Genomic DNA, 22,105 nt, shown 5'->3' with positions numbered 1-22,105 from the left:
AGCATAATGACAAAGTATCCCACCCAACACTTGTCTGGAGTCTTTATTAGTTATTGTTTATGATAGCAAGGTTGGCCAAAAGGTATATAGAGCAAGAACCACAGCAACATATATATTATGGCCACCAGCGAGGGCTGGGCTGTACCCCGGGGGCTCCTGGAGAGCCATGTGCAGGTGCACTCTCATTTACCCCCCGTGTCGCGGCGGATTAATATTGAAACTGAGGCAAAGGATAAACAAATGGATTAATAGAAAGAAGCTGATAGTTTATAACGGAAATGTTATTGACTTATTGGGAGGGCCTTGTGTCGTGGTCCACCAGCCCTCTCACCCTACTCCCCCAGCCCTCTCACCCTGCTCCCCAGCCCTCTCACCCTGCTCCCCAGCCCTCTCACCCTGCTCCCCAGCCCTCTCACCCTGCTCCCAGCCCTCTCACCCTGCTCCCCCCCCAGCCCTCTCACCCTGCTCCCCCCCAGCCCTCTCACCCTGCTCCCCCAGCCCTCTCACCCTGCTCCCCAGCCCTCTCACCCTGCTCCCAGCCCTCTCACCCTGCTCCCCCAGCCCTCTCACCCTGCTCCCCAGCCCTCTCACCCTGCTCCCAGCCCTCTCACCCTGCTCCCCCCCAGCCCTCTCACCCTGCTCCCCAGCCCTCTCACCCAGCTCCCCAGCCCTCTCACCCTACTCCCCCAGCCCTCTCACCCTGCTCCCCCAGCCCTCTCACCCTGCTCCCCAGCCCTCTCACCCTACTCCCCCACCCCTCTCACCCTACTCCCATAGCCCTCTCACCCTACTCCCCCAGCCCTCTCACCCTCCTTCCCCAGCCCTCTCACCCTACTCCCCCAGCCCTCTCACCCTGCTCCCCAGCCCTCTCACCCTGCTCCCCCAGCCCTCTCACCCTGCTCCCCCCCAGCCCTCTCACCCTGCTCCCCCTCCAGCCCTCTCACCCTGCTCCCCCAGCCCTCTCACCCTGCTCCCCAGCCCTCTCACCCTGCTCCCAGCCCTCTCACCCTGCTCCCCCCCAGCCCTCTCACCCTGCTCCCCAGCCCTCTCACCCTGCTCCCCAGCCCTCTCACCCTGCTCCCCCCCAGCACTCTCACCCTGCTCCCCAGCCCTCTCACCCTGCTCCCCCCCCAGCCCTCTCACCCTGCTCCCCCCCAGCCCTCTCACCCTGCTCCCCCAGCCCTCTCACCCTGCTCCCCAGCCCTCTCACCCTGCTCCCAGCCCTCTCACCCTGCTCCCCCCAGCCTTCTCACCCTGCTCCCCAGCCCTCTCACCCTGCTCCCCAGCCCTCTCACCCTGCTCCCCCCCAGCCCTCTCACCCTGCTCCCCAGCCCTCTCACCCTGCTCCCCCCCCAGCCCTCTCACCCTGCTCCCCCCCCAGCCCTCTCACCCTGCTCCCCCAGCCCTCTCACCCTGCTCCCCAGCCCTCTCACCCTGCTCCCCAGCCCTCTCACCCTGCTCCCCCAGCCCTCTCACCCTGCTCCCCAGCCCTCTCACCCTGCTCCCCAGCCCTCTCACCCTGCTCCCCAGCCCTCTCACCCTGCTCCCCCAGCCCTCTCACCCTGCTCCCCAGCCCTCTCACCCTGCTCCCCAGCCCTCTCACCCTGCTCCCCAGCCCTCTCACCCTGCTCCCCCCCAGCCCTCTCACCCTGCTCTCCCAGCCCTCTCACCCTGCTCCCCAGCCCTCTCCCCCAGCCCTCTCACCCTGCTCCCCCCAGCCCTCTCACCCTGCTCCCCCAGCCCTCTCACCCTGCTCCTCCCCCAGCCCTCTCACCCTGCTCCCCCAGCCCTCTCACCCTGCTCCCCAGCCCTCTCACCCTGCTCCCCAGCCCTCTCACCCTGCTCCCCCAGCCCTCTCACCCTACTCCCCCTAGCCCTCTCACCCCGCTCCCCCAGCCCTACCACTCTATACTCCCCCAGCCCTCTCACCCTGCTCCCCCAGCCCTCTCACCCTACTCCCCCTAGCCCTCTCACCCTGCTCCCCAGCCCTCTCACCCTGCTCCCCTAGCCCTCTCACCCTGCTCCCCCAGCCCTCTGACCCTGCTCCCCCAGCCCTCTGACCCTGCTCCCCCAGCCCTCTCACCCTGCTCCCCCCAGCCCTCTCACCCTGCTCCCCCAGCCCTCTCACTCTGCTCCCCAGCCCTCTCACCCTGCTCCCCAGCCCTCTCACCCTGCTCCCCCAACCCTCTCACCATACTCCCCTAGTCCTCTCCCCCTGCTCCCCCAGCCCTCTCACCCTACTCCCCTAGCCCTCTCACCCTGCTCCCCAGCCCTCTGACCCTGCTCCCCCAGCCCTCTGACCCTGCTCCCCCAGCCCTCTGACCCTGCTCCCCCAGCCCTCTCACCCTGCTCCCTCCAGCCCTCTCACCCTGCTCCCCCAGCCCTCTCACTCTGCTCCCCAGCCCTCTCACCCTGCTCCCCAGCCCTCTCACCCTGCTCCCCCAACCCTCTCACCATACTCCCCTAGTCCTCTCACCCTGCTCCCCCAGCCCTCTCACCCTACTCCCCCAGCCCTCTCACCCTGCTCCCCAGCCCTCTCACCCTGCTCCCCCAGCCCTCTCACCATACTCCCCTAGTCCTCTCACCCTGCTCCCCCAGCCCTCTCACCCTACTCCCCCAGCCCTCTCACCCTGCTCCCCAGCCCTCTCACCCTGCTCCCCCAGCCCTCTCACCATACTCCCCTAGTCCTCTCACCCTGCTCCCCCAGCCCTCTCACCCTACTCCCCCAGCCCTCTCACCCTGCTCCCCCAGCCCTCTCACCCTGCTCCCCAGCCCTCTCACCCTACTCCCCCACCCCTCTCACCCTACTCCCACAGCCCTCTCACCCTACTCCCCCAGCCCTCTCACCCTACTTCCCCAGCCCTCTCACCCTACTCCCCCAGCCCTCTCACCCTGCTCCCCAGCCCTCTCACCCTGCTCCCCCAGCCCTCTCACCCTGCTCCCCCAGCCCTCTCACGCTGTTCCCCCAGCCCTCTCACCCTACTCCCCCAGCCCTCTCACCCTTCTTCCCCAGCCCTCTCACCCTACTCCCCCAGCCCTCTCACCCTGCTCCCCCAGCCCTCTCACCCTACTCCCCCAGCCCCTCTCACCCTACTCCCCCAGCCCTCTCACCCTGCTCCCCCAGCCCTCTCACCCTGCTCCCCCAGCCTTCTCACGCTGTTCCCCCAGCCCTCTCACCCTACTCCCCCAGCCCTCTCACCCTTCTTCCCCAGCCCTCTCACCCTACTCCCCCAGCCCTCTCACCCTGCTCCCCCAGCCCTCTCACCCTACTCCCCCAGCCCTCTCACCTTACTTCCCCAGCCTTCTCACCCTGCTCCCCCAGCCCTCTCACCCTACTCCCCCAGCCCTCTCACCCTGCTCCCCCAGCCCTCTCACCCTGCTCCCCCAGCCCTCTCACCCTGCTCCCCCAGCCCTCTCACCCTGCTCCCCCAGCCCTCTCACCCTACTCCCCCCAGCCCTCTCACCCTGCTCCCCCAGCCCTCTCACGCTGTTCCCCCAGCCCTCTCACCCTACTCCCCCAGCCCTCTCACCCTACTCCCCAAGCCCTCTCACCCTGCTCCCCCAGCCCTCTCACCCTGCTCCCCCAGCCCTCTCACCCTGCTCCCCCAGCCCTCTCACCCTGCTCCCCCAGCCCTCTCACCTACTCCCCCAGCCCTCTCACCCTGCTCCCCCAGCCCTCTCACCCTGCTCCCCCAGCCCTCTCACCCTACTCCCCCTAGCCCTCTCACCCTGCTCTCCAGCCCTCTCACCCTGCTCCCCAGCCCTCTCACCCTGCTCCCCCAGCCCTCTGACCCTGCTCCCCCAGCCCTCTGACCCTGCTCCCCCAGCCCTCTCACCCTGCTCCCCCCAGCCCTCTCACCCTGCTCCCCCAGCCCTCTCACTCTGCTCCCCAGCCCTCTCACCCTGCTCCCCAGCCCTCTCACCCTGCTCCCCCAACCCTCTCACCATACTCCTCTAGTCCTCTCACCCTGCTCCCCCAGCCCTCTCACCCTACTCCCCCTAGCCCTCTCACCCTGCTCCCCAGCCCTCTCACCCTGCTCCCCCAGCCCTCTGACCCTGCTCCCCCAGCCCTCTGACCCTGCTCCCCCAGCCCTCTCACCCTGCTCCCTCCAGCCCTCTCACCCTGCTCCCCCAGCCCTCTCACTCTGCTCCCCAGCCCTCTCACCCTGCTCCCCAGCCCTCTCACCCTGCTCCCCCAACCCTCTCACCATACTCCCCTAGTCCTCTCACCCTGCTCCCCCAGCCCTCTCACCCTACTCCCCCAGCCCTCTCACCCTGCTCCCCAGCCCTCTCACCCTGCTCCCCCAGCTCTCTCACCATACTCCCCTAGTCCTCTCACCCTGCTCCCCCAGCCCTCTCACCCTACTCCCCCAGCCCTCTCACCCTGCTCCCCAGCCCTCTCACCCTGCTCCCCCAGCCCTCTCACCATACTCCCCTAGTCCTCTCACCCTGCTCCCCCAGCCCTCTCACCCTACTCCCCCAGCCCTCTCACCCTGCTCCCCCAGCCCTCTCACCCTGCTCCCCAGCCCTCTCACCCTACTCCCCCACCCCTCTCACCCTACTCCCACAGCCCTCTCACCCTACTCCCCCAGCCCTCTCACCCTACTTCCCCAGCCCTCTCACCCTACTCCCCCAGCCCTCTCACCCTGCTCCCCAGCCCTCTCACCCTGCTCCCCCAGCCCTCTCACCCTGCTCCCCCAGCCCTCTCACGCTGTTCCCCCAGCCCTCTCACCCTACTCCCCCAGCCCTCTCACCCTTCTTCCCCAGCCCTCTCACCCTACTCCCCCAGCCCTCTCACCCTGCTCCCCCAGCCCTCTCACCCTACTCCCCCAGCCCCTCTCACCCTACTCCCCCAGCCCTCTCACCCTGCTCCCCCAGCCCTCTCACCCTGCTCCCCCAGCCTTCTCACGCTGTTCCCCCAGCCCTCTCACCCTACTCCCCCAGCCCTCTCACCCTTCTTCCCCAGCCCTCTCACCCTACTCCCCCAGCCCTCTCACCCTGCTCCCCCAGCCCTCTCACCCTACTCCCCCAGCCCTCTCACCTTACTCCCCCAGCCTTCTCACCCTGCTCCCCCAGCCCTCTCACCCTACTCCCCCAGCCCTCTCACCCTGCTCCCCCAGCCCTCTCACCCTGCTCCCCCAGCCCTCTCACCCTGCTCCCCCAGCCCTCTCACCCTGCTCCCCCAGCCCTCTCACCCTACTCCCCCCAGCCCTCTCACCCTGCTCCCCCAGCCCTCTCACGCTGTTCCCCCAGCCCTCTCACCCTACTCCCCCAGCCCTCTCACCCTACTCCCCAAGCCCTCTCACCCTGCTCCCCCAGCCCTCTCACCCTGCTCCCCCAGCCCTCTCACCCTGCTCCCCCAGCCCTCTCACCCTGCTCCCCCAGCCCTCTCACCCTACTCCCCCAGCCCTCTCACCCTGCTCCCCCAGCCCTCTCACGCTGTTCCCCCAGCCCTCTCACCCTACTCCCCCAGCCCTCTCACCCTACTCCCCCAGCCCTCTCACCCTGCTCCCCCAGCCCTCTCACCCTGCTCCCCCAGCCCTCTCACGCTGGTCCCCTAGCCCTCTCACCCTACTCCCCCAGCCCTCTCACCTTTCTTCCCCAGCCCTCTCACCCTACTCCCCCAGCCCTCTCACCCTGCTCCCCCAGCCCTCTCACCTTACTCCCCCAGCCCTCTCACCCTACTCCCCAACCCTCTCACCGTGCTCCCCCAGCCCTCTCACCCTGCTCCCCCAGCCCTCTCACGCTGTTCCCCCAGCCCTCTCACTCTATTCCCCCAGCCCTCTCACCCTTCTTCCCCAGCCCTCTCACCCTACTCCCCCAGCCCTCTCACCCTGCTCCCCCAGCCCTCTCACCCTACTCCCCCAGCCCTCTCACCCTACTCCCCCAGCCTTCTCACCCTACTCCCCCAGCCCTCTCACCCTACTCCCCCAGCCCTCTCACCCTGCTCCCCCAGCCCTCTCACCCTACTTCCCCAGCCCTCTCACCCTGCTCCCCCAGCCCTCTCACCCTGCTCCCCCAGCCCTCTCACCCTACTCCCCCAGCCCTCTTACCCTGCTCCCCCAGCCCTCTCACGCTGTTCCCCAGCCCTCTCACCCTACTCCCCCAGCCCTCTCACCCTGCTCCCCCAGCTCTCTCACGCTGTTCCCCCAGCCCTCTCACCCTACTCCCCCAGCCCTCTCACCCTACTCCCCCAGCCTTCTCACGCTGTTCCCCCAGCCCTCTCACGCTGTTCCTCCAGCCCTCTCACCCTACTCCCCCAGCCCTCTCACGCTGTTCCCCCAGCCCTCTCACCCTGCTCCCCCAGCCCTCTCACGCTGTTCCCCCAGCCCTCTCACCCTACTCCCCCAGCCCTCTTACCCTGCTCCCCCAGCCCTCTCACCCTGCTCCCCCAGCCCTCTCACGCTGTTCCCCCAGCCCTCTCACCCTACTCCCCCAGCCCTCTTACCCTGCTCCCCCAGCCCTCTCACCCTGCTCCCCCAGCCCTCTCACGCTGTTCCCCCAGCCCTCTTACCCTGCTCCCCCAGCCCTCTCACGCTGTTCCCCCAGCCCTCTTACCCTGCTCCCCCAGCCCTCTCACGCTGTTCCCCCAGCCCTCTTACCCTGCTCCCCCAGCCCTCTCACGCTGTTCCCCCAGCCCTCTTACCCTGCTCCCCCAGCCCTCTCACCCTGCTCCCCCAGCCCTCTTACCCTGCTCCCCCAGCCCTCTCACCCTGCTCCCCCAGCCCTCTCACGCTGTTCCCCCAGCCCTCTTACCCTGCTCCCCCAGCCCTCTCACGCTGTTCCCCCAGCCCTCTTACCCTGCTCCCCCAGCCCTCTCACGCTGTTCCCCCAGCCCTCTTACCCTGCTCCCCCAGCCCTCTCACGCTGTTCCCCCAGCCCTCTTACCCTGCTCCCCCAGCCCTCTCACGCTGTTCCCCCAGCCCTCTTACCCTGCTCCCCCAGCCCTCTCACCCTGCTCCCCCAGCCCTCTCACCCTGCTCCCCCAGCCCTCTCACCCTGCTCCCCCAGCCCTCTCACCCTGCTCCCCCAGCCCCTCTCACCCTGCTCCCCCAGCCCTCTTACCCTGCTCCCCCAGCCCTCTCACCCTGCTCCCCCAGCCCTCTTACCCTGCTCCCCCAGCCCTCTCACCCTACTCCCCCAGCCCTCTCACCCTACTCCCCCAGCCCTCTCACCCTGCTCCCCCAGCCCTCTTACCCTGCTCCCCCAGCCCTCTCACCCTGCTCCCCCAGCCCTCTTACCCTGCTCCCCCAGCCCTCTCACCCTGCTCCCCCAGCCCTCTTACCCTGCTCCCCCAGCCCTCTCACCCTGCTCCCCCAGCCCTCTTACCCTGCTCCCCCAGCCCTCTCACCCTGCTCCCCCAGCCCTCTCACCCTGCTCCCCCAGCCCTCTCACCCTGCTCCCCCAGCCCTCTCACCCTGCTCCCCCAGCCCTCTCACCCTGCTCCCCCAGCCCTCTCACCCTGCTCCCCCAGCCCTCTCACGCTGCTCCCCCAGCCCTCTCACCCTGCTCCCCCAGCCCTCTCACCCTGCTCCCCCAGCCCTCTTACCCTGCTCCCCCAGCCCTCTCACCCTACTCCCCCAGCCCTCTCACCCTACTCCCCCAGCCCTCTCACCCTGCTCCCCCAGCCCTCTCACCCTGCTCCCCCAGCCCTCTCACCCTGCTCCCCCAGCCCTCTCACCCTGCTCCCCCAGCCCTCTCACCCTGCTCCCCCAGCCCTCTCACCCTGCTCCCCAGCCCTCTCACCCTGCTCCCCCAGCCCTCTCACGCTGCTCCCCCAGCCCTCTCACCCTGCTCCCCCAGCCCTCTCACCCTGCTCCCCCAGCCCTCTCACCCTGCTCCCCCAGCCCTCTCACCCTGCTCCCCCAGCCCTCTCACCCTGCTCCCCCAGCCCTCTCACCCTGCTCCCCCAGCCCTCTCACCCTGCTCCCCCAGCCCTCTCACCCTGCTCCCCCAGCCCTCTCACCCTGCTCCCCCAGCCCTCTCACCCTGCTCCCCCAGCCCTCTCACCCTGCTCCCCCAGCCCTCTCACCCTGCTCCCCCAGCCCTCTCACCCTGCTCCCCCAGCCCTCTCACCCTGCTCCCCCAGCCCTCTCACCCTGCTCCCCCAGCCCTCTCACCCTGCTCCCCCAGCCCTCTCACCCTGCTCCCCCAGCCCTCTCACCCTGCTCCCCCAGCCCTCTCACCCTGCTCCCCCAGCCCTCTCACCCTGCTCCCCCAGCCCTCTCACCCTGCTCCCCCAGCCCTCTCACCCTGCTCCCCCAGCCCTCTCACCCTGCTCCCCCAGCCCTCTCACCCTGCTCCCCCAGCCCTCTCACCCTGCTCCCCCAGCCCTCTCACCCTGCTCCCCCAGCCCTCTCACCCTGCTCCCCCAGCCCTCTCACCCTGCTCCCCCAGCCCTCTCACCCTGCTCCCCCAGCCCTCTCACCCTACTCCCCCAGCCCTCTCACCCTGCTCCCCCAGCCCTCTCACCCTGCTCCCCCAGCCCTCTCACCCTGCTCCCCCAGCCCTCTCACCCTGCTCCCCCAGCCCTCTCACCCTACTCCCCCAGCCCTCTCACCCTGCTCCCCCAGCCCTCTCACCCTACTCCCCAGAGATGAGGCTATATATGGAATTGTTAAATTTTTACATTTTTGAGCAGTTAGTTGTATTTATATATAAGTAATCTGGTGAGATTTTGATAAAATACAGAACAAAAAATGTTTGCTTTATAAATGCATGAACATACACCTAACAATTTTGTCAATTTCATAAAATATTAATATATTTCAAAATTTGTATTAGCTGTATTTTTTTATATGCTGTACTGATTAAGGATAATAGGTTAAAAGGTGTTAATTCCAGCAAGTTGAAAATAACTTTACAGTACATAATACCTGTTCCACCAGAGTTTAATGCATTGATATAATTACAGTGTAGATTATAACAATGTAGATTATAAGTACATCCTTGCCTTGTGTGACTACACCCTTGCCTTGTGTGACTACACCCTTGCCTTGTGTGACTACACCCTTGCCTTGTGTGACTACACCCTCGCCTTGTGTGACTACACCCTTGCCTTGTGTGACTACACCCTTGCCTTGTGTGACTACACCCTTGCCTTCTGTGACTACACCCTTGCCTTGTGTGACTACACCCTTGCCTTGTGTGACTACACCCTTGCATTGTGTGACTACACCCTTGCCTTGTGTGACTACACCCTTGCCTTGTGTGACTACACCCTTGCCTTGTGTGACTACACCCTTGCCTTGTGTGACTACACCCTTGCCTTGTGTGACTACACCCTTGCCTTGTGTGACTACACCCTTGCCTTGTGTGACTACACCCTTGCCTTGTGTGACTACACCCTTGCCTTGTGTGACTACACCCTTGCCTTGTGTGACTACACCCTTGCCGTGTGTGACTACACCCTTGCCTTGTGTGACTACACCCTTGCCTTGTGTGACTACACCCTTGCCTTGTGTGACTACACCCTTGCCTTGTGTGACTACACCCTTGCCTTGTGTGACTACACCCTTGACGTGCTCCCACAGATGTACGTCATGTGTGTGTTGGACTACGAGTTCCATGTGCTGGACAACGCCTTCTTGGTGCATCGGCCGGGCATCAAGAGACACCGACGGGACCGCCACAGAGACCTCCTCACGGCGCGCCAGAACTCTCTCCTTCACAACAAAATAACGCCAGAACTCCACACAATCTACGGCAGGAGAGGCATGTGCTTCTTGTAGCGTCCGCAGGTGAGTCTCTCTGTGATCTGTTGCTACCTCTCCACCAGGCGGGTCAGCTGGTGCCTTCTCCAACGGGTCATTGTGACATGAAGTGTGCTCCTCCACTGCTCTTTTTCCCTCCTCTCGCAAATCTGGTCGTGGGGCCTGCAAACACCCACGTACCTTACTGTAGCTTGTAGGACCCCAGGTGTAGGACCCCAGGTGTAGGACCCCAGGTGTAGGACCCCAGGTGTAGGACCCCAGGTGTAGGACCCCAGCTGAAAGATCCCAGGTGTAAAACCCCAGGTATAGGACCCCAGGTATAGGACCCCAGGTATAGGACCCCAGGTGTAGGACCCCCAGGTGTAGGACCCCCAGGTGTAGGACCCCCAGGTGTAGGACCCCAGGTGTAGGACCCCAAGTGTTTTACTATCTTCCCCCCCCCCCCCGGGGGGACAACCAAGAGGGGCTCCTGTAGCCTTGTATCCAGCGACGGGTCTCGTTACGTGGCCACACCTCAGCTCTAGTGTGGACCGGTCACATCTGGAGAATATCCCGGTCAATAAGCTGCGCTCTACGGCTCTTGTCATTGTTACAGCTCTTCTCCTCGATAGATTAGTCTCGACATTAGTGGATCATCAATGTGGGCGTGCAGGACGGCCGTCCTCACCCCCGGGTGCTGCATGCGTGCCGTGCCGCCAAGTGAAGCACGGATTAGTGTCAAGGATGCCACCCGTGCACAGTCACACTCTGATCCACGAAGCTGTGATTGTGAGAATTATTGCTGGGACGTGGGAGACGTGACGAAGCATGAGACTTGAGACTGGGACGTGGGAGACGTGACGAAGCATGAGGCTTGAGACTGGGACGTGGGAGACGTGACGTAGCATGAGGCTTGAGACTGGGACGTGGGAGACGTGACGTAGCATGAGGCTTGAGACTGGGACGTGGGAGACGTGACGTAGCATGAGGCTTGAGACTGGGACGTGGGAGACGTGACGTAGCATGAGGCTTGAGGCTGGGACGTGGGAGACGTGACGAAGCATGAGGCTTGAGACTGGGACGTGGGAGACGTGACGAAGCATGAGGCTTGAGACTGGGACGTGGGAGACGTGACGTAGCATGAGACTGGGACGTGGGAGACGTGACGAAGCATGAGGCTTGAGACTGGGACGTGGGAGACGTGACGTAGCATGAGACTGGGACTTGGGAGACGTGACGAAGCATGAGACTGGGACTTGGGAGACGTGACGAAGCATGAGGCTTGAGACTGGGACGTGGGAGACGTGACGAAGCATGAGGCTTGAGACTGGGACGTGGGAGACGTGACGAAGCATGAGGCTTGAGACTGGGACGTGGGAGACGTGACGAAGCATGAGGCTTGAGACTGGGACTGGGAGACGTGACGTAGCATGAGACTGGGACGTGGGAGACGTGACGAAGCATGAGGCTTGAGACTGGGACGTGGAAGACGTGACGAAGCATGAGGCTTGAGACTGGGACGTGGGAGACGTGACGTAGCATGAGACTGGGACGTGGGAGACGTGACGAAGCATGAGGCTTGAGACTGGGACGTGGGAGACGTGACGAAGCATGAGGCTTGAGGCTGGGACGTGGGAGACGTGACGAAGCATGAGGCTTGAGACTGGGACGTGGGAGACGTGACGTAGCATGAGGCTTGAGGCTGGGACGTGGGAGACGTGACGTAGCATGAGGCTTGAGGCTGGGACGTGGGAGACGTGACGTAGCATGAGACTGGGACGTGGGAGACGTGACGAAGCATGAGGCTTGAGACTGGGACGTGGGAGACGTGACGTAGCATGAGGCTTGAGGCTGGGACGTGGGAGACGTGACGTAGCATGAGACTGGGACGTGGGAGACGTGACGTAGCATGAGGCTTGAGGCTGGGACGTGGGAGACGTGACGTAGCATGAGGCTTGAGGCTGGGACGTGGGAGACGTGACGTAGCATGAGACTGGGACGTGGGAGACGTGACGTAGCATGAGGCTTGAGACTGGGACGTGGGAGACGTGACGAAGCATGAAGCTTGAGACTGGGACGTGGGAGACGTGACGTAGCATGAGACTGGGACGTGGGAGACGTGACGAAGCATGAAGCTTGAGACTGGGACGTGGGAGACGTGACGTAGCATGAGACTGGGACGTGGGAGACGTGACGAAGCATGAGGCTTGAGACTGGGACGTGGGAGACGTGACGAAGCATGAAGCTTGAGACTGGGACGTGGGAGACGTGACGTAGCATGAGGCTTGAGGCTGGGACGTGGGAGACGTGACGTAGCATGAGGCTTGAGGCTGGGACGTGGGAGACGTGACGTAGCATGAGACTGGGACGTGGGAGACGTGACGTAGCATGAGGCTTGAGACTGGGACGTGGGAGACGTGACGAAGCATGAAGCTTGAGACTGGGACGTGGGAGACGTGACGTAGCATGAGACTGGGACGTGGGAGACGTGACGTAGCATGAGACTGGGACGTGGGAGACGTGACGAAGCATGAAGCTTGAGGCTGGGACGTGGGAGACGTGACGTAGCATGAGACTGGGACGTGGGAGACGTGACGAAGCATGAGGCTTGAGACTGGGACGTGGGAGACGTGACGTAGCATGAGACTGGGACGTGGGAGACGTGACGTAGCATGAGGCTTGAGACTGGGACGTGGGAGACGTGACGTCGCATGAGACTGGGACGTGGGAGACGTGACGTAGCATGAGACTGGGACGTGGGAGACGTGACGTAGCATGAGACTGGGACGTGGGAGACGTGACGTAGCATGATACTGGGACGTGGGAGACGTGACGTAGCATGAGACTGGGACGTGGGAGACGTGACGTAGCATGAGACTGGGACGTGGGAGACGTGACGTAGCATGAGGCTGGGACGTGGGAGACGTGACGTAGCATGAGACTGGGACGTGGGAGACGTGACGTAGCATGAGGCTGGGACGTGGGAGACGTGACGTAGCATGAGACTGGGACGTGGGAGACGTGACGTAGCATGAGGCTGGGACGTGGGAGACGTGACGTAGCATGAGACTGGGACGTGGGAGACGTGACGAAGCATGAGGCTTGAGACTGGGACTTGGGAGACGTTACATAGCATGAGGCTTGAGACTGGGACGTGGGAGACGTGACGTAGCATGAGACTGGGACGTGGGAGACGTCCCAGCCTCACCTTCACACGGGTCTCAAAACTATTCACCCGAACGCGAATAAATTGGCATTATTCTCCATCTCGGTGAAAGGAGGTAATCGAACACCATTAGTTACTAAAAGAGGATTTGATAGGGTGTTCCCTCCCGGTAATTGGAAATTGGAGGTGACATACCAGTCAGAAGTGTGCGGCTGGCGGCGGCTGGCGGCGGCTGGCGGCGGCTGGCGGCGGCTGGCGGCGGCTGGCGGCCAAGTTGGGAGTGAGAGATATGGCTCTTAATTGGCTGCTTTTTTTCAATTAACATTGATTTCTCACATATATATTCTTTGGTTAGTGGTTGTAATATTTGTGTTGGTGGTTGTTGAGAGCCACCTGCTGGACCCCAGCTGTGTGGGTCACCTGCTGGACCCCAGCTGTGTGGGTCACCTGCTGGACCCCAGCTGTTGTGAGCCACCTGCTGGACTCCACCTGTGTGAGCCACCTGCTGGACCCCAGCTGTGTGAGCCACCTGCTGGACCCCACCTGTGTGAACCACCTGCTGGACCCCACCTGTTGTGAGTCACCTGCTGGACCCCGGCTGTGTGACCTGCCTGCTGGACCCCACCTGTGTGAGCCACCAGCTGGACCCCACCTGTACTCACCTATTTGTGCTTGCGGGGATTGAGCTTTGGCTCTTTGGTCCCGCCTCTCAACTGTCAATCAACTGGTGTACAGATTCCTGAGCCTACTGGGCTCTATCATATCTACATTTGAAACTGTGTATGGAGTCAGCCTCCACCACATCACTGCCTAATGCATTCCATCCGTTAACTACTCTGACACTGAAAAAGTTCTTTCTAACGTCTCTGTGGCTTGTGTGGTTATTCAGTTTCCACCTGTGTCCCCTTGTTCGCGTCCCACCAGTGTTGAATAGTTTATCCTTGTTTACCCGGTCGATTCCTCTGAGGATTTTGTAGGTTGTGATCATGTCTCCCCTTACTCTTCTGTCTTCCAGTGTCGTAAGGTGCATTTCCCGCAGCCTTTCCTCGTAACTCATGCCTCTTAGTTCTGGGACTAGTCTAGTGGCATACCTTTGGACTTTTTCCAGCTTCGTCTTGTGCTTGACAAGGTACGGGCTCCATGCTGGGGCCGCATACTCCAGGATTGGTCTTACATATGTGATGTACAAGATTCTGAATGATTCCTTACACAGGTTCCTGAACGCTGTTTTGATGTTAGCCAGCCTCGCATATGCCGCAGACGTTATTCTTTTTATGTGGGCTTCAGGAGACAGTTTTGGTGTGATATCAACTCCTAGATCTTTCTCTCTTTCCGTTTCATCTCCTATTCTGTATCCTGTGTCTGGCCTCCTGTTTCCACTGCCTAGTTTCATTACTTTGCATTTACTCGGGTTGAACTTCAACAGCCATTTGTTGGACCATTCACTCTGTCTAGGTCATCTTGTAGCCTCCTACTATCGTCCTCAGTTTCAATCCTCCTCATAATTTTTACATCATCGGCAAACATTGAGAGAAACGATTCTATACCCTCTGGGAGATCATTTACATGTATCAGAAACAGTATAGGTCCAAGGACTGACCCCTGCGGGACTCCACTCGTAACGTCTCGCCAATCTGAGACCTCACCCCTCACACTGACTCGTTGTCTCCTGTTGCTTAGGTACTCCTGTATCCAACGGAGTACCTTCCCTTTCACTCCAGCCTGCATCTCCAGCTTTTTCACTAGCCTCTTGTGTGGCACTGTATCAAAGGCTTTCTGACAATCCAAAAATATGCAGTCTACCCACCCTTCTCTTTCTTGCCTTATTTTTGTTGCCTGGTCGTAGAATTCAAGTAACCCTGTGAGGCAGGACCTGCCATCCCTGAACCCATGTTCATGCTGTGTTACAAAGCTGTGTTGCTGTGTTCACCTGTGTTAGCCGCCTGCTGGACCCCCAATTGTGTGAACCACCTGCTGGACCCCACCTGTGTGAACCACCTGCTGGACCCCACGTGTGTGAACCACCTGCTGGACCCCACCTGTGTGAACCACCTGCTGGACCCCACCTGTGTGAACCACCTGCTGGACCCCACCTGTGTGAACCACCTGCTGGACCCCACCTGTGTGAACCACCTGCTGGACACCACCTGTGTGAGTCACCTGCTGGACCCCAGACCTGCTGGACCCCACCTGTGTGAACCACCTGCTGGACCCCACCTGTGTGAACCACCTGCTGGACCCCACCTGTGTGAACCACCTGCTGGACCCCACCTGTGTGAACCACCTGCTGGACCCCACCTGTGTGAACCACCTGCTGGACCCCACCTGTGTGAACCACCTGCTGGACCCCACCTGTGTGAACCACCTGCTGGACCCCACCTGTGTGAGTCACCTGCTGGACCCCAGACCTGCTGGACCCCACCTGTAATTTGTATAATGTTAGTGGTAGTGACGGAGAACTGGTCGATGGTGGGGTGTGGACGGGGGTGTGTGGGGGGGGGGTGAGGAGGAGAGGGTTACACTTGGATGGGTGAAATGGACAGAGAGTGGAACATAGACAGGTTTGAAAACAAAATAGACAGTTGTGGTGAGAGCGGACAGGTGGTGGCTACGGACACGGCAATTGGAGGTAGAGTTAACTTAGTTTAATTAGTTTAAGAGGCGACCGTTTTCATGTTGTGAAGGAGAGAGGGTCCATGAGGCTAGGCCAGTACTGGACCCCCAATGGTCTTTACGGTAACTATGTTACATTTGTCTTAACGACTAGTCACGTACAGTTCTCATTTGTCTACGTTACACCGGCCCACACTTGGCCAGCTGGCCAAGTGTGGTAGATAAGTTAGCCACCTGTATGATCCACCTCTGGTAGACAGTCATACTTATATATATATATATATATATATATATATATATATATATATATATATATATATATATATATATATATATATATATATGTCGTACCTAGTAGCCAGAACGCACTTCTCAGCCTACTATGCAAGGCCCGATTTGCCTAATAAGCCAAGTTTTCCTGAATTAATATATTTTCTTTAATTTTTTTCTTATGAAATGATAAAGCTACCCATTTCATTATGTATGAGGTCAATTTTGTTTTATTTGAGTGAAAATTAACGTAGATATATGACCGAACCTTACCAACCCTACCTAACCTAACCTAACCTATCTTTATAGGTTAGGTTAGGTTAGGTAGCCGAAAAAGGTAGGTTAGGTTAGATTAGGTAGGTTAGGTAGTCGAAAAATAATTAATTCATGAAAACTTGGCTTATTAGGCAAATTGGGCCTTGTATAGTAGGCTGAGAAGTGCGTTCTGGCTATTAGGTACGACATATATATATATATATATATATATATATATATATATATATATATATATATATATATATATATATATATATATATATATATATATATATGTCGTACCTAGTAGCCAGAACGTACTTCTAGGGCTACTATGCAAGGCCCGATTTGCCTAATAAGCCAAGTTTTCCTGAATTAATATATTTTCTCTAATTTTTTTCTTATGAAATGATAAAGCTACCCATTTCATATTGTATGAGGTCAATTTTGTTTTATTGCAGTTAAAATTAACGTAGATATATGACCAAACCTAACCAACCCTACCTAACCTAACCTAACCTATCTCTATAGGTTAGGTTCGGTATGGTAGCCGAAAAAGTTAGGTTAGGTTAGGTTAGGTAGGTTAGGTAGTCGAAAAACAATTAATTCATGAAAACTTGGCTTATTAGGCAAATTGGGCCTTGCATAGTAGGCTGAGAAGTGAGTTCTGGCTACTAGGTACGACATATATATATATATATATATATATATATATATATATATATATATATATATATATATATATATATATATATATATATATATATATATATATATCTGACGCGTTCACCTTAATATTCAAAAAGACACGGAAGCCGGGTTCAAAGAGCCATAGACTAACTTTTTTTCAACGTCTCAGAAGACGAAGGAAAGAGTCCTGGAAGAGAGTGGACGGAGACACCCTCTGCCCGGCACAGACCAGAACCTCACCATAGTCTTCAAGTGAGAGACGACTGCCAACTCGCTTATGGAAAGTTCTTAATAAGATATCAAACGAGCCGTGTTGATAGAGTGGTGTTGGAGGGTGAGAGTCGTCGTACTCTCGGAGCCCACGGAGGGCTCTAGTTAACACGATGCTTCGAGCCTTCCACACGTGAAACTCTTGAAGATCATTGTGAGGGTGGGTGCTGATGGCTCCTGTTCTTAGGTGGGGTAGTGTAGCGATCAGGGGGGGGGTGGCGTTATCTTCAAGTAGCTGCAGATGAGTGGATTTGTCTTCAAGGAGGTGAAGGAGGGTGGCGGCATCACCTTGAAGTAGGTGGCATTGTACTGAAGTGGGTGGAGAAGGGTAATCCGTATATTGGGTGGAGGGAAGAAAATCATTACAGTGAGGACGCAGTGCAGGGCCTTCTCTCTCTCTCTCTCTCTCTCTCTCTCTCTCTCTCTCTCTCTCTCTCTCTCTCTCTCTCTCTCTCTCTCTCTCTCTCTCTCTCTCTCTCTCTCTCTCTCTCTCTCTCTCTCTCTCTCTCCCTTCCCCTCCACCTCCTTCTCCCACTCCTCTCCTCCCACGCCCACGACGCCCACCCTCCCTGCACAGCGTGTGAGTGTGTCACCAGCAGGCAAGCTGGTGGGGACATGAACACCTAGAGCACACTACCTCTTGGTCACACGGTCTTGTCTCCTCCTCCATCTCTAATTCCTCCATTTGACCAAAAATGTTGTACCTTAATATTCTCCACCTTCCTCAAGGAGGATAAACAAAGCCTAAGCTACTCTAGCCCTGTGAGATGTTTCTTATTGTCTCAATAGACGTACTTGAATCCTCCTCAGTCTTCGGTATCATCATCGCTGTTATCATTATGTCTCATCATCTGTATAATGTGACCTCGATAAAATATCCAAAACACGTGTGAGTACACTCTGGCTTCCTGTCCCCCGACACAATGAATTATTATAATTATATGCAAATTAGATCTAAATTTGGGAATTATTAATGGCTTCAGTAACTGTAGCCATGATAGATTAATATTATATCTGTCATTTATATAAGCGCAGATTCAATTATTTTTTATATTGTGACGGTAATCTCTTTCAAGAGAGATTGAGCCTGCTCTTCCCTACATAAAGTTACTCATATATATACAACAAGAAGATGCTCGTATACCAGTAGCACAAGACGTTTTAACCAGGGGGTAAAACGTCCCCGAACTCGCTCCACTCCACATTCCCTCCTGCCGGCTCGCCACAGTCGTCAACCACCAAACTACCACCCCAAGCCAGCGCTCTTCCCGATTGGTGGATCAACGACTGTTCTCGACGCCAGCGCCCTCTAGAACCCCCCCCCCCCCCCCATATAAATAGCCACACACGAGCAGTGGACTTCAGAATATTCTAGTGCTCTAAGAGTTGACATCTCTCTCTGGCATACTAGGCTCTCTGGCTCTGTATACTAAGGGAGGTCGCAGCTAATATTCTCAGCACCATTTACTATTTTGTCTAACGTATTCACTATTTTCTTTTATATTGTGTTCTTGCATTTATCTCCGTTTTTTTTATTGCACTGTACATTGCCATGGGACTTGTCTTTCTTTTTATTTGTGTTTAAAGTAAATTAAAGTTTCATTTTTTATACGATTTGTTTCACGTGTTCCTCTCACTTACCACAGGAAACAAGCCAAGCAGTCAACATTTTGTTTTCTCTAAATGTGATTAGGCATTAACATCAGCCAAAGTGAGGACTGCATCACCATCTACACTTTCCCGTCACAATATTTTATGTTCCTCGCCAGCCTGGACTCTTGTAGCAAGTCCCTACCAGCCTGGACTCTTATAGCAAGTCCCTGCCAGCCTGGACTCTTGTAGCAAGTCCCTGCCAGCCTGGACTCTTGTAGCAAGTCCCTGCCAGCCTGGACTCTTGGAGTAAGTCCCTGCCAGCCTGGACTCTTGTAGCAAGTCCCTGCCAGCCTGGACTCTTGTAGCAAGTCCCTGCCAGCCTGGACTCTTGGAGTAAGTCCCTGCCAGCCTGGACTCTTGGAGTAAGTCCCTGCCAGCCTGGACTCTTGTAGCAAGTCCCTGCCAGCCTGGACTCTTGTAGCAAGTCCCTGCCAGCCTGGACTCTTGGAGCAAGTCCCTGCCAGCCTGGACTCTTGGAGCAAGTCCCTGCCAGCCTGGACTCTTGTAGCAAGTCCCTGCCAGCCTGGACTCTTGGAGCAAGTCCCTGCCTGCTCCCCGCCTGCCTGGACTCTTGCAGCAAGTCCCTGCCTGCTCCCCGCCAGCCTGGACTCTTGCAGCAAGTCCCTGCCAGCCTGGAGTCTTGGAGCAAGTCCCTGCCAGCTCCCCGCCAGCCTGGACTCTTGCAGCAAGTCCCTGCTGCTCCCCGCCTGCCTGGACTCTTGCAGCAAGTCCCTGCTGCTCCCCGCCTGCCTGGACTCTTGCAGCAAGTCCCTGCTGCTCCCCGCCCCTGGACTCTTGCAGCAAGTCCCTGCTGCTCCCCGCCCCTGGACTCTTGCAGCAAGTCCCTGCTGCTCCCCGCCTGCCTGGACTCTTGCAGCAAGTCCCTGCTGCTCCCCGCCCCTGGACTCTTGCAGCAAGTCCCTGCCTGCTCCCCGCCCCTGGACTCTTGCAGCAAGTCCCTGCTGCTCCCCGCCCCTGGACTCTTGCAGCAAGTCCCTGCTGCTCCCCGCCAGCCTGGACTCTTGCAGCAAGTCCCTGCTGCTCCCCGCCTGCCTGGACTCTTGCAGCAAGTCCCTGCCTGCTCCCCGCCCCTGGACTCTTGCAGCAAGTCCCTGCTGCTCCCCGCCCCTGGACTCTTGCAGCAAGTCCCTGCTGTTCCCCGCCAGCCTGGACTCTTGCAGCAAGTCCCTGCTGCTCCCCGCCCCTGGACTCTTGCAGCAAGTCCCTGCTGCTCCCCGCCCCTGGACTCTTGCAGCAAGTCCCTGCTGCTCCCCGCCCCTGGACTCTTGCAGCAAGTCCCTGCTGCTCCCCGCCCCTGGACTCTTGCAGCAAGTCCCTGCTGTTCCCCGCCAGCCTGGACTCTTGCAGCAAGTCCCTGCTGCTCCCCGCCAGCCTGGACTCTTGCAGCAAGTCCCTGCTGCTCCCCGCCCCTGGACTCTTGCAGCAAGTCCCTGCTGCTCCCCGCCCCTGGACTCTTGCACCAAGTCCCTGCTGCTCCCCGCCAGCCTGGACTCTTGCAGCAAGTCCCTGCTGCTCCCCGCCCCTGGACTCTTGCAGCAAGTCCCTGCCTGTTCCCCGCCCCTGGACTCTTGCAGCAAGTCCCTGCTGCTCCCCGCCAGCCTGGACTCTTGCAGCAAGTCCCTGCTGCTCCCCGCCCCTGGACTCTTGCAGCAAGTCCCTGCTGCTCCCCGCCCCTGGACTCTTGCAGCAAGTCCCTGCCTGTTCCCCGCCAGCCTGGACGTAACCTTGACCCGAAAATGGTGTCTTTACTTCTCAAATACATTAGAATGCGCTGAAATTCTCCCTTTCCTCCTTTACGCTCTTCCTCTGTGTATCGTTCTTCCATCTTCTCTTCTTCTCCTCTCTCCCTCATGCCTTCCTGCCCCTTTCCCCGGGCCTGCTTCCCTCACTCCCAGCCCCCCCCCCCTTGTCTTGCCGTTCCCGCCCTCCCCCGCCCCCCCTCACCAGGAACTTGTGTGAGTTGCGAGGCAGTAAGTTGGCTTAATTCTTCCCTCACAAGTTAACCAGTCGCGGCCACCTGGTTCACCTGCCCGCCGCCCGGGCCTCTCTAGCCCCACTCCTTCTGGGTAGTGGCTCGTGGCGACACCTCCACGACTGTTACTCTCCCTGTCTAACTTTGACACTTGCAGATTGTGTACGTCGTGGGCAGCGAGGGATGGCGGCCGTCTGTTGACTCTAATTCAATGACTCTCCAGTATACGCTGTTCCTACCAGTCGATAGCAACAACCGACCCGTTACAGACTGTAGTGATAGGTAGTAACAGGTGAACGAGTGGTTGCTTTCCACACGTGTTGGCCAGTGTAGTAATGTGGGATACACTGGAAACCCTAAACTATTTCGACCCAGACGATGGACGCCCAACAGTCATGATCGATCTCCCCTACAACCCCCTCTGGCCACTTTCCCCCCACCTCTCTCTGCTCAGATAAACAAGGCGTTGCCAGCGATACATGACCATACAGCCATACAGCGATACATGACCATACAGCCATACAGCGATACATACAACACGTGACCGCTCTTAAAGATCGTGTTGTGTCCCGTCTTGGGTCCGTCTTACGGGTGGGTTATAGAGAAATTTGCCTGAGGCAGGTCAGGGGGCCAAGACCAGGTGAGGGAACGGGTGGGAGGGCTCATTATGGGACAGGTCAAGGGGAGAAGGGAGGGTGGGGGGGGGATGTGGTAAACAGGGGGGGACTTGCACAACGACTTTGTCAATTTATCGACTCGAGGTGTGTGAAGGCGACCTCGTGCCGCGGGTAATCCCACCAAACACACACCGAAACTACGACGTTGCTACAACGTTCGAACAAGTTTTAACACCATCTAACCAGTTTTAACAACCAATATAGCAAGTTGTAACAATGTTCTAATACGTCATAAACACGTTAAGCCAAGATGTAACAACTTTATTACAAGTTGTACCAAGCGGAAAATAGATACAGTTACGGTTTGTGTTTCCAGGGATGTTGTCATGTCTCCAGCCCGTCATCACCGCTACTCCCAGCCAGGTCCACCAGCAGCTGCGGAGTCTTCCACCAGCAGCAATATCTTGAGTTATCTTGAGATGATTTCGGGGCTTTAGTGTCCCCGCGGCCCGGTCCTCGAGCAGGCCTCCACCCCCAGGAAGCAGCCCGTGACAGCTGACTAACACCCAGCTACCTATTTTACTGCTAGGTAACAGGGGCATAGGGTGAAAGAAACTCTGCCCATTGTTTCTCGCCGGCGCCTGGGATCGAATCCAGGACCACAGGATCACAAGTCCAGTGTGCTGTCCGCTCGGCCGACCGACCTCCCATATCGTCTGAATTTACCTGAGGGTCGCTAATACTCTAGTGGCCTCGAGGAGGACAGGAAGCCGGCGGCTTGTCAAAGGTCCCCCCCCATTTATCCTGATGATTTTTCAAGGTGGATTTTGAAATTCAATAGTGTTTTGGCATTTACGGCTTCGGCGGGTAGGCGGTTCCGTGGGCT

At 58.5% G+C, this 22,105-nt stretch overlaps 2 protein-coding genes across 4 annotated transcripts in view; one reads left to right on the top strand and one right to left on the bottom strand.

Annotated features, from left to right (window-relative positions):
* Positions 1-22,105, top strand: part of LOC123770346 (beta-1,4-glucuronyltransferase 1) — an 88,587-nt gene that overhangs the window by 60,556 nt on the left and 5,926 nt on the right. For all 3 annotated transcript variants that reach the window (XM_045762164.2, XM_069339808.1, XM_069339810.1), the window contains one exon: positions 9,534-9,740. In XM_045762164.2, the coding sequence (XP_045618120.1) occupies positions 9,534-9,731 (198 nt within the window). In that variant the 3' untranslated portion in view covers positions 9,732-9,740. The remainder of the gene's footprint in view (positions 1-9,533; positions 9,741-22,105) is intronic.
* LOC123770405 (uncharacterized) lies at positions 10,489-12,789 on the bottom strand. Its single transcript, XM_045762250.1, has one exon. It carries the CDS (start codon positions 12,787-12,789, stop codon positions 10,489-10,491), a length of 2,301 nt encoding a protein of 766 aa, XP_045618206.1.

Source organism: Procambarus clarkii, chromosome 42, assembly GCF_040958095.1.
Source record: "Procambarus clarkii isolate CNS0578487 chromosome 42, FALCON_Pclarkii_2.0, whole genome shotgun sequence".
NCBI lineage: Eukaryota > Metazoa > Arthropoda > Malacostraca > Decapoda > Cambaridae > Procambarus > Procambarus clarkii.
The sequence above is the reverse complement of the archived record's forward strand: the minus strand, read 5'-3'. Positions and strand labels throughout refer to the sequence as shown.

Excerpts from the sequence above, each read along its gene's own strand:
- LOC123770405 (XM_045762250.1), bottom strand. The coding sequence starts at position 12,789 with ATGCTTCGTCACGTCTCCCACGTCCCAGTCTCATGCTACGTCACGTCT.